General features: G+C 38.6%; 1 protein-coding gene and 1 non-coding gene across 2 annotated transcripts in view; both read right to left on the bottom strand.

Annotated features, from left to right (window-relative positions):
* Positions 1–3,646: 3,646 nt before the first annotated feature.
* Positions 3,647–16,686, bottom strand: part of CFAP91 (cilia and flagella associated protein 91) — a 77,352-nt gene continuing 64,312 nt past the window's right edge. The window contains exons 17-18 of the mRNA XM_043594256.1: positions 5,228–5,389; positions 3,647–4,065 (exon numbers count right to left, since the gene is read on the bottom strand). Of these exons, the coding sequence (XP_043450191.1) occupies positions 5,229–5,389 (161 nt within the window). The 3' untranslated portion in view covers positions 3,647–4,065; position 5,228. The remainder of the gene's footprint in view (positions 4,066–5,227; positions 5,390–16,686) is intronic.
* LOC122492512 lies at positions 13,351–13,484 on the bottom strand. Its single transcript, XR_006299686.1, has one exon. It is a non-coding gene; the product is annotated as a small nucleolar RNA SNORA70 (small nucleolar RNA).

Raw genomic sequence — 16,686 nt, 5'->3', positions numbered from 1 at the left:
TTTGTTTCATTTATCTGAAAATATCTTTCATTGTCATTCTCAAAGGATATATTTGCAAGGTATAGAATCCTATTTTATTACACTATTTCAGCATTTTGACAATATCATTCCATTATTTTCTAGTTTTGCTTCTGATGAAAAGTCAACTATCAGCTTAATTATTGCTCTTCTGAAGGTAATTCAACTTTTCTTCTAAAAACTTTTAAGATATTTTTTCTTTTGTTTTCAGCAGTCATATTAAAATATATCTAGGTATAGATTAATTTTTTTCTGTTTGGGGTTAAGAAGGGTTCCTAAATATTGAGTCTTTCACTGGTTTTAGAAAATTCACATTTCAGGGGCACCTGCGTGGCTAAGCTGGTTAAGCATCTGACTTCAACTCAGGTCATAATCTCATGGTTTGTGAGTTCAAACCCTGCATCAGGCTCTCTGCTGTCACTGTGGAGCCTGCCTCAGATCCTGTCCCTGTCTCTCTCTGCACCTCCTCTTCTCACTATCAAGAATAAACACTTAAAAAAAAAAAAAGAAAATTCACATTTCATAAGATTTCCCAACATATTTCTTCTTAGCAATCAAATACCTAAAATCAGTGGTCGATGTATATCTACTATCTTTTTGTCTCTTCCTAAGGATTAAGTTATCCTACATCAATCCTTGCATCTCTTCTGTGGTTTCCATCTCTTTGTTCCTGTATTCTTTCTTAAGTTCTTCTCATCTATTTTCTAATTTACTGGTTTTCACTTTAGCTGTATTTATCCTGCTCTTAATTCCATGCATTGAATTTCTCATGTTAACTACAGTATTTTTAGATTCTAGAATTATTTTCTGCAAATCTGCTTTATCATTTTTATCATTTACAGTTCTCTTGAAAATTTCAATATTGATTTTTATCTCTTTACACATAATGTCTTAGTTCAGGTTGCCATAACAAAATACCATAGAATGGGTAGCTAAAACAACAGAAATTTATTTTTTTCACAGTTCTGCAGGCTAGGAGTCCAAGATGAAGATGTCAGCATGGTGGGTTTCTGGGGCCAACTTTCTTCTTGGTTTGTAGATCACTGCCTTCTTGCCATGTCCTCATATGGCACGGAAAAAAAGAAAAAAACAAAAAACAGAAAAAACAAGCTCTCTGGTGTCTCTTCTTATTAGGGCATCATTCCCATCATGGGGGACTCACCCTCATGATCTCATCTAATCATAATTATCTCCCACAGTCCTTATCTACACATGTCATCATATTGGAGGTTAGAGCTTCAACATCTGAATTTGGGAGGGACACAAGTCCATAGCACTCCACCCCAGCCCTCCCCTCCCCCAATTCATGTCCTTCTCACATGCAAAATACATTCATTCCATCCCAATAGCCCCCGAAGTCTTAACTCATTAGAGCATCAACTAAATCTCATCTAAATATCCTCTAAATCACAAATTGGGTATGGGTGAGAGTCAAGGTATGATTCATCCTGAGGCAAAATCCTCTCCAGCTGTGAATAAGCCATGTACCTCTAAAATATAATGGCAGAACAAATATAGAATAGATATTCTCATTCCAAAGGGAGAAATCAGAAAGAAGAAAGAAGTAATGGGTCCCAAATAAGTCCAAAGCCTAGCTAGACAAATCCTATCAGATTCTTAAGCTTGAAATTAATCCTCTCTGCCTCAATGTCCTGCCTTCTAGGTCTGTGGGGATGGCAGCATTACTCCCATGGATCAGGAGGATGGCCCAATGCTTTGGTTCTGCTGTGTCCCATTGTCCTGGCTCTTGGTGAGGGTCCTATCATTGCACCTCTGCCTGGATCAGGTCCCATGGTGGTCCCACTCTTAGGGTTCTACATCAAGGCCATCTGACCTGTTGAAACTGTTTGAAGAATTGTGTACTTTTGCCTCATAGTAGCTCTATCGGTTCATCCTGTCAAAGCCAAGAGGTCTGACAGCCTTCCTTCATTTCATCCTGCCTCCATCTCCTTCAGTTCAAACTGGCAGTATTCCTACTCTTATAATCTTATAAGCTCTTTATCAAATAGCTGTTCAACCACACCCTTAATGTTCTTTTCAGAATACACTTTCTCATTTCTTTGAAATATGGATAGACTGAGAATTTTCCAAACCTTCAAGTTCTTATTCCTTTTTGTTTAATAATTCCTTCTTCATTTCATCTCCCTTCAATATTTTACTATATCAGCAGTCAGGAGTAACCAAGTCACTCCTTCAATACTTTGTTTAGAAGTCTTCTCAACCAACTATCCAATTTCACAGTTCACAAGTTCTACTCCCACAAAACACTACAACAAAGTTCAGCCAAGTTCTTTGCCACTTTATAAATGATTGTGTTCCATCTAGTTTCCAGTAACACGTTCCCTATTTCTGTCTGACACCTTACCAGAATTGCCCTTAATATCCATATTTCTAGTATATACTGCACAACTCTCCTGCCTCTGGCCATTCTCTAGTTTCAAAGCTGCTTCCACATTGTTGAACTATTTGTTACAGCAGCTTTCCACTCCTGGCACCAAAATCTGTCTTAGATCAGGTTGCCATAACAACATAGACTGGGTGGCTAAAACAATAGAAATTTATTTTCTCAAAATTCTGGAGGCTAGAAGTCCATAGTAGTAAGCATAGTTATTTTTAAATCTAATAATTCCACTAGTTTAGATCCCTTTAGGTTTGTTTCTATTACCTATAATTTCTGCTACTGCTTGTTCTCATGTACCTGGATATCCTTGATCATATACTGGAAATTGTATATAAAAACCTGTTTTTGAAAAGAGGTCTAGGATGATGTCATCTTTCTACAAAGAGAATTTAAGTTTTGTTTCTGACAAGTTTTCTGAAGCAACAGGAATCAATGATCTCTTTAATTCAATTTCTGCAACTGAGATTTTTTTGGAGCATTCAGATGACTGGAAGCTAAACTGTAGTCTTTGTGAGGGACAGTTATTTCCAATTAATCCTTACTACTGGCACACAGCCTTTTAGAGTCCAACCTAAATGGAAGAGGCTTACCAGGGCCTCCAGTATGACTCCAGTTTTTATCCCCTTAGTTTTACAAAGCTGGGGAAAGATTCACTCAGCTTTTCAGCCAAATTTTCTAGAATTCGCACATTCCCTCAGGGGAGAAAAAAAAAAAGTGGCTCTAAATGCCAGAACCAACTCTCTGAATTTTGCTCCTAGATATTTGCCCAGCAATTCCTCACTATTAGGTCTCCATTGTTTTCAAGCTAATTAAAAATATTTTTAACTCAACAGTCCACGCCTACATCCTTAAGCATTATTAAATAATCTCACATCTGTCCTTCCCTCCTTCTGACAGAGAAGGGAGAGAGAGTAATACATACTATGGGGGCAACTAAACATCATGTTCCAAACATTGTTTTAAGTTTGTTTTTGAGAGAGAGAGAGAGAGGGGGGGAGGGAAAGAGAGAAAGAGAGACTGAGCACAAATGGAGGAGGGGCAGATAGAGAATCCCAAGTGGGCTCCTCACCGTCAGTGCCGACCCTAATGCAGGGCTTGAAATCACGAACTGCGAGATCATGACCTGAGCCGAAATCAAGAGTCCAATACTTAACCGACTGAGCCACCACATGCCCCTTTGTTCTAAACATGTAATAAAGCAGTAAAGAGATCCTTTATACTCAGAAGTAAATGCACACATATTTAATTTAAATTATGTAAATTATTAATAATATTAAATTTACATGTAAGAAAAATGACTATCCAAACATTAAGGGTAATTTTATCACAATAATAAGATAGGCAAAATGCTATGGTCCTTGAATTTATATTATATAGATGTATGGATAACATTCCATGTAAATACATGGTTTATATCTTCAGTGATTTCAGAGGTTATTTCATTATTAATTAAAAACAAAAGGTTTTCTGCTATAATTTACAGCCATAGCTAGGTATTTAAGAGTCCTTTATCTGCTTTCTGTCTGCTTTCATTCTTAACTGCCCCCTCATCTCAACATTCCTTCCATGATCCTCATTGGTTGAAACTTCAGGTCCCAATAGATTCCCCTGCAGATGGTCTGTTGGTCATGTAAGTGCAGGCAAACCTGTAGTGAAGGGAATTATTATATAAGATTATGTTAGTGGCAGAGCTGGTCAACACTCAAACCTTCTGAACGCCAGGCTCAAATGTGCCCCTAAGCCTTGTGCCTTCCCTATCCTGACAGCATGCCCTCAGGCCAAAGTAGCAGATGACATGCTTCCATCAGAGGAGGGCTGAAAAAGGTATAGGCAAAGGGTTCACTTCCTTTCTTATAAAAATTCTCATGAGAATTTTACTTTCAACTGACTCTCTAACACTTCTCCTAGTAATTCGGTAAGACAGTTTGTCTCAAATATGTTACTAAGTAACACTGCTTGACCCCTGATTGGTAACTAGCATCTAACTGGAAGGAATTATAAATGAACTATTAATACCTAATAGGAAACCACAGGTTTGTGTGCTGACTTCTTTGACTAGATGAATCCATCAGGTGGACCCTAGAAACTATGCCTATGGAATCGTTACAAGATATACTGGCCCCTGAGGCATGTAAACCAGGCAGGTCCTGCATCTACCCAATGTGAATTTCTTTTCCTTGCACCTGAGCTTTGTAAGCAGGGGACTAAAGAAAATAGCTAGTGTTCTTCTATGTGGATTTGGCAAGAGCTTCCATAGGAAGAGAAATACCAGATGCTGCCCTGCTTGAAGCTGTGGTTCCTGTCTTGCATCTTTCTGGATAGATAGATACTCAAATCGTATCAAACGATTGCCTTGTGACTAGGAATGCTTAGTTGAGCCTAGACCAACTCCTGGTGGGCTAGAATTGGGCAGGCTCTGCCTAATGCTATGCTTACAACTAGCATGATAGGATAGGTAGTTTGTCTACTCCATAAGGGTTTTTTTTGTTTTTTTTTTTTTTACACAGACACATTTTACAGCTTATTTATGATGGAATACCATCATATACTATGAGGACTCAAAAAATAAAACAGAATCCTCTTTTCTGGTCACAAGAGTCCAGTTGCTAGAATATCAACTCTATTCTCTAATAATTTCAATAGCAGATTCCATAACCTAGATGGAATGGGCCAATTAAAATGGGAGTGTTTCACTTTCTTAAACAGAGGACAATCTTTCCACATTACGGTTTTTAGAGTATAGCAGAGAGCTGAATGATGCTGCCTCTCCTCCTCTCTGCTTCCTTTCAGATGAAAAATCAAACTCACCTTAGTTGTTTTTCTCATTTTGAGTTTCTTCCTCTAGTAACTGGTCAGTGTCTGAGACCTCGTCTTGCTGTTGCTCAACAAAATTCTTTTTGAGCATGGCTTCTGTGTGTCTGTGGATGATCTGATGGGCTGCAAGGATATGCTTCTGCTGTGCGTTCCTCACTGTACCAAAGTGACAAAAATTTTTACTCAGAAAATCTGAACAAAGTCATTCCCAGAGACTTTCAAGAAGGCAGTGACAGAAATGACAATTTTGTAAACCACATATTCCCTTACTTAAGGCTGATTGGATTAAGTGAAAATTAACTGCTGTTTTAGAAGTATACCTTCTATAGGTAACCTGACCCAAAGTTTATTTATTTAAAGTTTATTTATTTTGAGAGAGAGAGAACACAGCATGAGTGGGAGAAGGGCAGAGAGAGAATGAGAGAGAGAATCCCATGCAGGCTCTGCACTGACAGCACATGGAGCCTGACGCAGGGCTTGATCTCGCAAATGGCAAGATCATGACATGGGCCGAAATCAAGAGTCAGACGCTTAACCGACTGAGCTACCCAGATGCTCCAAGATCCAAAGTTTATTATTGCTGCCCCTCTGTACCCACCCTCCAGTTCAGTCTCACCATATCCCTCCCCACCAGGCTTGCCTCTATTCCCTTCCTCCTCAGCTTCGCTTATCTGGAATATCTGTGCTCCAAATCCAACCCTTTCTTCAAAGCCCAACTCAGGTCCCAGCTCCTCCAGAAGTCTCCTCTGACTGCCAGCCACATTTACCATTGCCACACTTGAGTTTATACAAATCATGCAGCACTGAAGCACTTGATGTGAGTTCCATTTTGTCTTTTAACTAGATTGTAAATGACTTAGAGGTAGAGCACTTGTCTCATACTTCTCTCTGAACTTTCGTTCCTAATATGGGGGATACCTGTTGAGTGACGATGAGTTTCTAAGCCCATGGCTATATAAGGCGGTCCCAGCTCCATATCTTAAGAATATTTATTAAGAATTAGTACATTAAGCATCCCATTTCCCTTAGATGCCAGGCATTGTTTTAAACAGTTGGCATATATTGATTTAAACCACCGCACAACCCTAAAAGAGACTATTATTAATATCCCCATTTACAGATGAGGAAGCTGAGACACAGAGAGATTAGGTAATTTACCCCAAATCCTACAGCTAGTGAAGGACAGTAAGAAGTACTGTGGATTCTGTGCTATGCAGGTATCAGTGAGTTTACATAGGATAAATCACACAGCAACTTACCCTTCACAGTACTATGGTTGAAAGAATGGGTACTTTGGAGTCACACAGACCATCGTTCAAATCTGTAAGTCATATAATGTCTCTAAGCACTAATTTCTATAATTGAAAAATGAGAATACACCTACAGCTACTGTAGGTGTAAGAAACTGAGATAAGTCACTTAAATAATTAAGCTTCTTTCCCTCAGAGCCTGGAGAAGCTAGGGGAGAGAGTCACAAACTAGTAACTATTAAACACACTATTTCCCTGCCTCTTTCAATTCCCTCAGGTAGAATTGACTTGAAGCAGGCTGACCTTTGGACCTAGGAAAAATAAAAAGGAGTTGCATATTTTCTTAAAGATCTAGAAAACACATGATCCCTTCTATCAGGTGACACAGAAATATTACTTTATCTGAAAATGAAATATTGTTATCATCACTATTCTACACGGTTGACAGGAATATGAATTAGAACAATCTTTTTGTGGGGGCAATTTGGTAGTATCTAGCAAAATTAAAATGCACATATCCTATTTCCAGTGCTGTACTGCTAGGAATTTACTGTCAGAAGCATGACCAGGATATATGTAAAATATGTTGATTATAGCACTGCTCGTATAGGAAAACACAGTGAAACAAACTAAATGTTTATCACAGAGGGTACTGGTTTAAAAATTATAGTACAATTATGTAATGGGAAAATAAGATATTTTCTTGTTCTCTTCAAATGCATTAGCACTCCACCATTCCTTTATCCCCATTAGGTGGTATGAAATGTTATACCAAAACCTGTACAGAATTTTCCTACACAACACAGAAACCTTTGGAGGTGTTATTTCACTTCTTTTTTTTTTTCATTTTTTTGACTGTAAACATTTGAGGCTTACAAAGATCATTTTACCTTTTTTAAAAAATTCCACCATAATTAATATAGTATTACATTAGTTTCAGGTGTACAATATAGTAATTCAACAATCCTATACATTACTCAGTGCTCATCACATCATGTACTCTCAATCCCCTTCACTTATTTCACCCATTTGCTCACTAACCTCCCAACTGGTAACCATCAGTTATCTATATTTAGAAATCCATTTACTTTTTTTTCTTTGTTCATTTGTTCTGTTCTAATGTAACATATGGTGTTGGTCTTTCTCTGGCTGACATATATCAATTAGCATTATCCCCTCTAGACCATCCATGTTGTTGCAAAATTTCATTCTTTTTTATGGCTGGGTAATATTCCATTGTGGATATACACCATATCTTCTTTATTCATCTATCGATGGACACTTGGGTTGCTTCCATAATTTGGTTATTGTAAATAAGGCTGCAATAAACATAGGGGTGCATATATCTTTTCAAATGAGTGTTTTCATATCCTTTGGGTAAATTCTCAGTAGTGGAATTACTGGATCATATGGTAATTCTATTTTTTATTTTTTTGAGGAACCTCCATACTGTCCTCTACAGTGGCTACATCAGTTTGCATTCCCATCAACAGTACAAGAGGGTTCCTTTTTCTCCACATCCTTGCAAACACTTGTTTCTTGTTTTTTTTGTTTGTTTTTTAGCCATTCTGACTGGTATGAGGGGATATTTCACCATGGTTTTAATTGCATTTCCAAGATGATTAGTGATGTGAGCATCTTCATGTGTCTATTGACCAACTGTGTATCTTCTTTGGAGAAATGTCTGTTCATGTCTTCTGTCCATTTTAAAATTGGATTGTTTTTTGGTGTTGAGTTGTTAAAGTTCTTTAGATATTTTGGATACTAAACCTTTATCAGATATGTTATTTGCAAATATCTTCTCCCATTCAGTTGGTTGGCTTTTAGTTTTGTTGAATATTTCCTTTATGGTGCAGATTTTTTTTTTTTTTGATGTAGTCCCAGTAGTTTATTTTTGCTTTATTTTCTTTGCCTCAGGAGACATATTTAGAAAAATGTTGCTTTGGATGATGTCAGAGAAATTGCTCCCTGTGCTCTCTTCTAGAATTTTTATGGGTTTAGGTCTCACATTTGGGTCCTTAATCCATTTTGAGTGTATTTTTGTATATGGTGTAAGAAAGTGATCTAGTTTCACTCTTTTGCATGTAGCTATCCAGTTTTCCCAGCACCATTTGTTGAAGAGACTTTTTCTTGCCTCCTTATAAAAAATTAGTTAACCATATAATCATGGGTTTACTTCTGGCTCTCAATTCTGCTCCATTGATCTATGGGTCTGTTTTTTTGTGCCAGTAACTGACAGTTTTGGGTATCCTGAAATCCGGGATTGTGATACCTCCAGTTTTATTCTTTTCCAAGACTGCCTTGGCCATTTAGGGTCTTTTGTGGTTCCATACAAATTTCAGGATTACTTGTTCTACTTATGTGAAAAATGCGATTGGTATTTTGATAGGGATTGCATCAAATATGTAGATTGTTTTGTGTAGTGTGGACATTTTAACAATATTTGTTCTCTCAACCTATGAACATGGGATGTCTTTCCATTTCTTTGTGTCTTCTTCAATTTCTTTCATCAATGTTTTAAGGTGTTTAGGGTATAGGTATTTCACCTCCTTAGTTAAGTTTATTGCTAGATTTTTAATTCTTTTTGGTGCAATTGTAAATGGGATTGTCTTAATTTTTCTTTCTGCTACTTCATTTTTAATAAATATAAAATAATATATTGGGTTTGTATCCTGCAACCTTACCAAATTCATTTATCAGATGTAGTAGGTTTTTGGTGGAGTCTTCAGGCTTTTCTTTATATATTATCATGTCACCTGCAAATAGTGAAAGTTTTTCTTTTTCTTACTAATTTGGATGCCTTTTCTTTTGTTGTCTGACTGCTTGTGGCTAGGACTTCTAGTACTATGTTGAATAAAACTGGTGAAAGTGGACATCCTTGTCTTATTCCTGAATTTACGGGAAAGCTCTCAGTTTTTTTTTTTAATTGTTTTTTTTTTAACGTTTATTTATTTTTGAGACAGAGAGAGGCAGAGCATGAACGGGGGAGGGTCAGAGAGAGAGGGAGACACAGAATTGGAAGCAGGCTCCAGGCTCTGGGCCATCATCAGCCCAGAGCCCGACGCGGGGCTTGAACTCACGGACCGTGAGATCGTGACCTGAGCTGAAGTCAGACGCTTAACCGACTGAGCCACCCAGGGGCCCCTTAGTTTTATACCACTAAGTATGTCAGCTGTGGATTTTTCATACATGGCCTTTACTATGTTGAGGTATGTTTCTGCCCAACCTACTTTGTTGAGGGTTTTTATCATGAATGAATGCCCTACTTCATCAAATGCTTTTTCTGCATCTATTGAAATTATCATATGGCTTTTATACTTTTTCTTGTTGATGGGATGTATCACATTAATTGATTTGCAAATACCAAACCACCACCAGGAAGAAATCCCACTTGATCATGGTGAATTTTTAATGTGTCATTGGATTTGGTTTGCTAATATTTTCTTGAGGATTTTTGCATCTATGTTCATCAGAGATATTGGCCTGTAGTTCTCTTGTTTTGTAGTGTCTTTATCTGGTTTTGGTATCAGGGTACAGCTGGCCTCATAGAATACATGTGAAAACTTTCCTTCCTCTTCTATTTTTTGGAATAGTTTGAGAAAATAGGTATTAACACTTCTTTAAATGTTTGCTAGAATTCACCTGTGAAGCCATCTTGTCCTCAACTTTTGTTTGTTGTGGCTTGTTTTTATTACTGACTCAATCTACCATGCTGGTGATTAGTCTGTTCAAATTTTTCTTCCTGATCTAGTTTGGGAAGGTTATATATTTCTCAGAATTTATCCATTTCTATGTTGTCCAGTTTGCTGCCATATAATTTTTCATAATATTCTCCTAACTCTTGGTATTTCTGTGGTTTCAGTTGTTATTTCTCTTTTCTGATTTTGAGTCCCCCCTTTTTTTTTAAGAGAGACAGTGTGGGGAAAGAGGAAAGAGAGAAGGGGAGACAGGAAATCTTAAGCAGACTCCATGCACAGGGCAGAGCTCAACACATGGCTAGATCTCATGACCCTGAGATCATAACCTGAACCAAAATCAAGAGTTGGATGCTTCACCAACTAAGCCACCCATGTGCACCATTCTCTCTCTCTCTCTCTCTCTCTTTTTTTGTTGATGAGTCTGGCTAAAAGTTTATCAACTTTTTTTTTTATCTTTTCAAAGAACCAGCTCCTGGTTTCCTTGATTTCTTCTTTAATCTTTATTATTTCCTTCTGTCTACTGGTTTTGAGTTTTGTTTGTTATTTTTCTAGGTGTAAGGTTAGGTTGAGATTTTGTTGCTTCTTGAGGTAGGCCTGTGTTGCTGTAGTCTTCCTTCTTAGAACAGCATTTCCTGAATCCCAATGATTTGGGGTCATTGTGTTTTCATTTCCATTTGTCTCCATGTAGTTTTTAATTTCTTGGCTGATCCATTCATTGTTCAGTAGCATGTTATTTAACCTCTATCTAGGTGTGTTCTTTCCAGATTTTTTCTTGTGATTGATTTCTAGTTTCATAACATTGTAGTTGGACTAGAAGTATGACTTCAAACTTTTTGAATTTTTAAAATTATTTTGTGGCTTAACATGTAATCTATTCTGGACAAGGTTCCATCTGCACTCGAACGTGTATTCCGCTGTTTTAAGATGAAAAGTTCTGAGTGTCTCTTAGATCCATTTGGTCCAATGTATCATCCAAAGCCCCCTGTTTGCTTACTGATTTTGTTTTGATGATCTATCCATTGTTGTAAGTGGGGTGTTAAAGTCCCCTACTATTATTTTATTACTATTGATTACTTCCTTTATGTGTGTTAATAGCTTCTTCACATATTTGAGTGCTCTCATGCTGGGTATAGAACTATTTACAATCGTTGTATCTTCTTGTTGGATTATCCCCTTTATGATTAAGTAGTGTCTTTCTTTGTAGCTTGTTATAGTCTTTGTTGAAACATTTTTTTAACGTTTATTTTTGAGAGACACAGGGAGACAGAGCATGAGTGGGGGAAGAGCAGGGACAGAGGGAGACACAGAATCCAAAGCAGGCTCCAGGCTCTGAGCTGTCAGAACAGAGCCCAATGCAGGGCTTGAACCCATGAACTGTGAGATCATGACCTGAGCCAAAGTTGGATGCTTTGGCTGGACACCCAGGTGCCCTGGTCTTTCTTTGAAAGTCTTTTTGTCTGATACAAGTACTACTAACCTTTCTTTTTACTTCCATTTGCATGATAAATGTTTTTCCATACTTTCACTTTCAATCTGCGTATATCTTTAAGTCTGAAATGAGTCTCTTGTAGGCAGCATATAGATGGGCCTTTTTTTTTTTAAAGCTATTTATTTATGTAATCTCTATATCCAATGTGGGGCTCAATCTTGTTTCTTTATCCATTCCATCACCCTTTTGATTGGAATATTCAGTCCATTTACATTCAAAGTAATTATGGATAAGTATGTACTTATTTCCATTTGTTACTTGTTTACAGTTATTTTTATTGTTCTTCTCTGTTCCTTTTTTTTTACTCTCTTCTCTCATGGTTTGCTGATTTTCTTTAGAGATGTACTTAGATTCCTTTCTCTTTATTTTTTGCATATTACTGTTTTTTTTATTAAAACAATTTTTTAAATGTTTATTCATTCTTGAGAGAGACAGAGCATGAATGGGGGAAGGGCAGAGAGAGAGAGAGAGAGAGAGAGGATATGAAGCAGGATCCAGGCTCTGAGCCACCAGCACAGAGCCCGACATGGGGCTTAAACTCAAAAACTGAGATCATGACCTGAGCCAAAGTCAGATGCCTAGATGACTGAGCCACCCAGGCGCCCCTCTATTACGGGTTTTTGATTTGTTGTTACCATTAGGTTGATATATATCTATGCATATAACACTCCATATTAAATTGATGGTTGCTTAAGTTTGAACCCATTCTAAAAGCATTCTAAAAGCACTCCTCCTCCCCCTACATCATAGGTATATGGTGTCATGTTTTATGTGTGAGTCCTTTGACTGATTTTTATAGATGTACTTAATTTTACTGCTTTTGTGCTTCCTACTTTTCTTACTCTTGCTTATGGTGTTTGCTTTCCACTCAAGGAGTCCTCTTTAACGTTTATTTGTCCAGGAAACTCTCTCTCCTATTGTGAATAAAATCCTTGATGGATACAGTATTCTTGGTTGCAGTTTTCTTTCATTCAGCATTTTTCTTATATCATGCCTCCCTTCTGGTCCTTCTTCTGCTGAAAAAATACCTCATATCCCTATTTGATTCCCCTTATATGTAACTGTTTTCTTTTGCTGCTTTATCACTACTTTTTGCATTTTAATTTTTATGTGTTGACCTTCTTTGGGTTGATTTTTGGGGGGAGCTCTATGTGCCTCCTGAATTTTTGTTTCCTTCCCCAGATTCAGGAAGTTTTGAGCTATTATTTCTTCAAATAACATTTTCTTCTCCCACCCCCTTTTCTCTGACTTCTCCTTCTTGTATCTCTATAATGTGAATATTATGTTTGGTGGTATGGCTGAGTTCCCTTAACCTATATTCATTTTTTTATCACTCTTTTTTCTCTTTCCTGTTCAGTTTGCTTGCTTTTCATTACTCTGTCCTCCAGACTACTAATCTGTTCTTCTGCTTCCTCTAGTCCACTATTTTTCCCCTCTAGTGTACTTTTTATTTCAGTTATTGAGTTCTTCATCTCTGGTTCTTTTTTATATTTTCTCTCCTTGTTGAGGTCCTCCACTCCACTGTGTACCTTTATGACGATTAATTTATTTTTGACAAGTAGTAGGATTTATTGGTGGGCATGAATAAGGAGAGGGCAGTGCTGAGGTTCTCAAGAGTGCTGAGTCTACCATTTTCCCAGGGGCCAAAATTTGGGATGTATTTGATGCTAAAGCCATCTGAGATGTCTTGAAGGTCCCTTAGGGCCACCCATACAATCAACAGGCTATGTAATCACACACTGCCAAGGAGGTACTCTTTGCAGCCATTGTACACTGGGCTCCCATGGGAAAAGAGCACATTATGACCATTACTTTTTTTTTTTAATATATGAAATTTATTGTCAAATTGGTTTCCATACAACACCCAGTGCTCATCCCAAAAGATGCCCTCTTCAATGCCCATCACCTACCTTCCCCCCTCCCACCCCCCGTCAGCCCTCAGTTTGTTCTCAGTTTTTAAGAGTCTCTTATGCTTTGGCTCTCTTCCACTCTAACCTCTTTTTTTTTTTTCCTTCCCCTCCCCCATGGGTTTCTGTTAAGTTTCTAAGGATCCACATAAGAGTGAAACCATATGGTATCTGTCTTTCTCTGTATGGCTTATTTCACTTAACATCACACTCGCCAGTTCCATCCATGGTGCTACAAAGGGCCATATTTCATTCTTTCTCATGGCCACATAGTACTCCATTGTGTATATAAACCACAATTTCTTTATCCATTCATCAGTTGATGGACATTTAGGCTCTTTCCACAATTTGGCTATTGTTGAGAGTGCTGCTATAAACATTGGGGTACAAGTGCCCCTATGCATCAGTACTCCTGTATCCCTTGGGTAAATTCCTAGCAGTGCTATTGCTGGATCATAGGGTAGGTCTATCTTTAATTTTCTGAGGAACCTCCACACTGTTTTCCAGAGTGGCTGCACCAGTTTGCATTCCCACCAACAGTGCAGGAGGGTTCCCGTTTCTCCACATCCTCTCCAGCATCTATAGTCTCCTGAGTTGTTCATTTTGGCCACTCTGACTGGCGTGAGGTGATATCTGAGTGTGGTTTTGATTTGTATTTCCCTGATAAGGAGCGACGTTGAGCATCTCTTCATGTGCCTGTTGGCCATCCGGATGTCTTCTTTAGAGAAGTGTCTATTCATGTTTTCTGCCCATTTCTTCACTGGGTTATTTGTTTTTCGGGTGTGGAGTTTGGTGAGCTCTTTATAGATTTTGGATACTAGCCCTTTGTCTGATATGTCATTTGCAAATATCTTTTCCCATTCCGTTGGTTGCCTTTTAGTTTTGTTGGTTGTTTCCTTTGCTGTGCAGAAGCTTTTTATCTTCATGAGGTCCCAATAGTTCATTTTTGCTTTTAATTCCCTTGCCTTTGGGGATGTGTCAAGTAAGAGATTGCTACAGCTGAGGTCAGAGAGGTCTTTTCCTGCTTTCTCCTCTAGTGTTTTGATGGTTTCCTGTCTCACATTCAGGTCCTTTATCCATTTTGAGTTTATTTTTGTGAATGGTGTAAGAAAGTGGTCTAGTTTCATTCTTCTGCATGTTGCTGTCCAGTTCTCCCAGCACCACTTATTAAAGAGACTGTCTTTTTCCATTGGATATTCTTTCCTGCTTTGTCAAAGATTAGTTGGCCATACTTTTGTGGGTCTAGTTCTGGGGTTTCTATTCTATTGCATTGGTATGACCATTACTTTTAATTGTCTATCAGTCATATTGCTTTTCACCCTTTCCTTTAGCTCACTTGCTGTGATTTTGTCCTGTTCTTTCATTTGGGATATATTCTTTTATCTCCTCATTTTGTCTAACTCTGTGTTTCTCTGTGTTAGGAAAGTCAGCTGTATCTCCTGCTCTTGAAAGTAGTGGCCTTACAAAGAAGAAGCCCTATAGTGCCCTGCAGTGCAATTGTCCCATGTTCACCAGAACCTGGTGCTTCAGGGGTATCTCCTATGTGTGTTGCATGTGCCCTACTTTTGTGTCCGAGTCATGTTTGCCTCTAGTCCAGTCATCTGCAATGGCTCTTTTTGCCTGTTGTGGGCAGGGTTTGGTCCCTCTGTTGTAATTTGGCCAGTCTGATGTTGCTTTGGGCTTGATTTGGGTCAGCTCAGATGTTTGCTGGAGCTGCAGGGTGCTCTCTCTGGGTTGACCCCTGGGGGGGGTTTGTTGGGTGGGTGAGGCCTGCAGTCAGACCACATCTGCCCATTGCTGGGTCCACAATTGGATTGGTGTGTGTGTGGTCATCCTCCCCTCTCTCTGGAGTAGGAGTCAGTCGAGCAGTGCTAGCCCATTGGGGCTGCTTGTACAATGCCAGGTCTGTGGCATTACTCTCGATGGACTCCTGCTGAGTGAAACAGTTTGGAGAAGGTGAATCCACAGGAAAACACAGGGGTGGGGTATGTTGTCAGCAAGCTAAGTGAAGAGTGTGTATGCTGTGCTGGTCCTTATAGGTGTCCATTTATTGAGGAAGGGAATGATTGAGGGAGGGAAATGGCACCCGTCAGCTCTTTTGTTTTTGGATCCTAAAGATCCTTGCCCCCAGCACATGTTATGAGATTAGTAAATAAATCTTCCCATACATTCAGACTTCTGCTTCTATGCTGTATTTCAGTGGGGCTGTATGTTATGCTGTCTCTTTAAGGGTGGAGACTATTTCCTATTGCTCTCTGGCTCTCCTAGAACTAGGCCACTGATTTTTAAAGGTGTTGAGCCCTATTGATTATAAAATGTGTGAAGTTAAGCCCCTCTGGTTTTCAAAGTCAAATGTTATAGGGATTCATTTTCCCACTGTGGGTCCCCCTTCCCTAGGGTAGCTGGTATGGGGTCTGCTCCTCTCCTTTCTGCACATTTGCAGTGTCTCACCTATGGACAGTCTCATGGGTCAGTTTGGTTCCTGACCATGTCTCCACCCTTTCTACCATTTTTGATGTGGTCTCTTCTCCACATTTAGCTGTGGAGAGTCCGTTCTGTCAGTTTTCAGGTCATATTCTGGGTTATTTACACTGATGGGTGTGTTATCTAGGTGTAATTGTGGGACAGGGTGAGCTTAGGATCTTCCTACCTAGTCATCTTCCCTGTAAGTCATTTCAGATAAATACATGTCTGGTTGCACCCCTCTCTGATAAACTGGCACCAATAGTCTAAAAGCTCCAGAAGAGTATTCTCTTTGTAAGACAAAATTTTTTCCCCTTCTCTATTGACTACAAGCATCAATCTTCAAAACATGCCTCTTTTGACAAATAATAAGATATTTATACTTGGATACAGTCCTGGAAAAAAAGAGAAGACATCTGTAGTACAGGCAGAGCAGCAGAGTAGATTTAGGACCTTCAAGCATCCCAATTTTCCAATACCAACCTTGCATGTGTCCCACCTGCAAATGGCAACTACAGTTTGAAAATCCCATATTGTCAGCATTTGCTTTATGTTTAAATTTATTTTTTTTTAATTTTTTTTTCAACGTTTATTTATTTTTGGGACAGAGAGAGACAGAGCATGAACGGGGGAGGGGCAGAGAGAG

This window comes from Prionailurus bengalensis, chromosome C2 (genome assembly GCF_016509475.1).
Source record: "Prionailurus bengalensis isolate Pbe53 chromosome C2, Fcat_Pben_1.1_paternal_pri, whole genome shotgun sequence".
NCBI lineage: Eukaryota > Metazoa > Chordata > Mammalia > Carnivora > Felidae > Prionailurus > Prionailurus bengalensis.
Note: the sequence above shows the minus strand (reverse complement) of the source record. Positions and strands in the feature narration are given on the sequence as shown.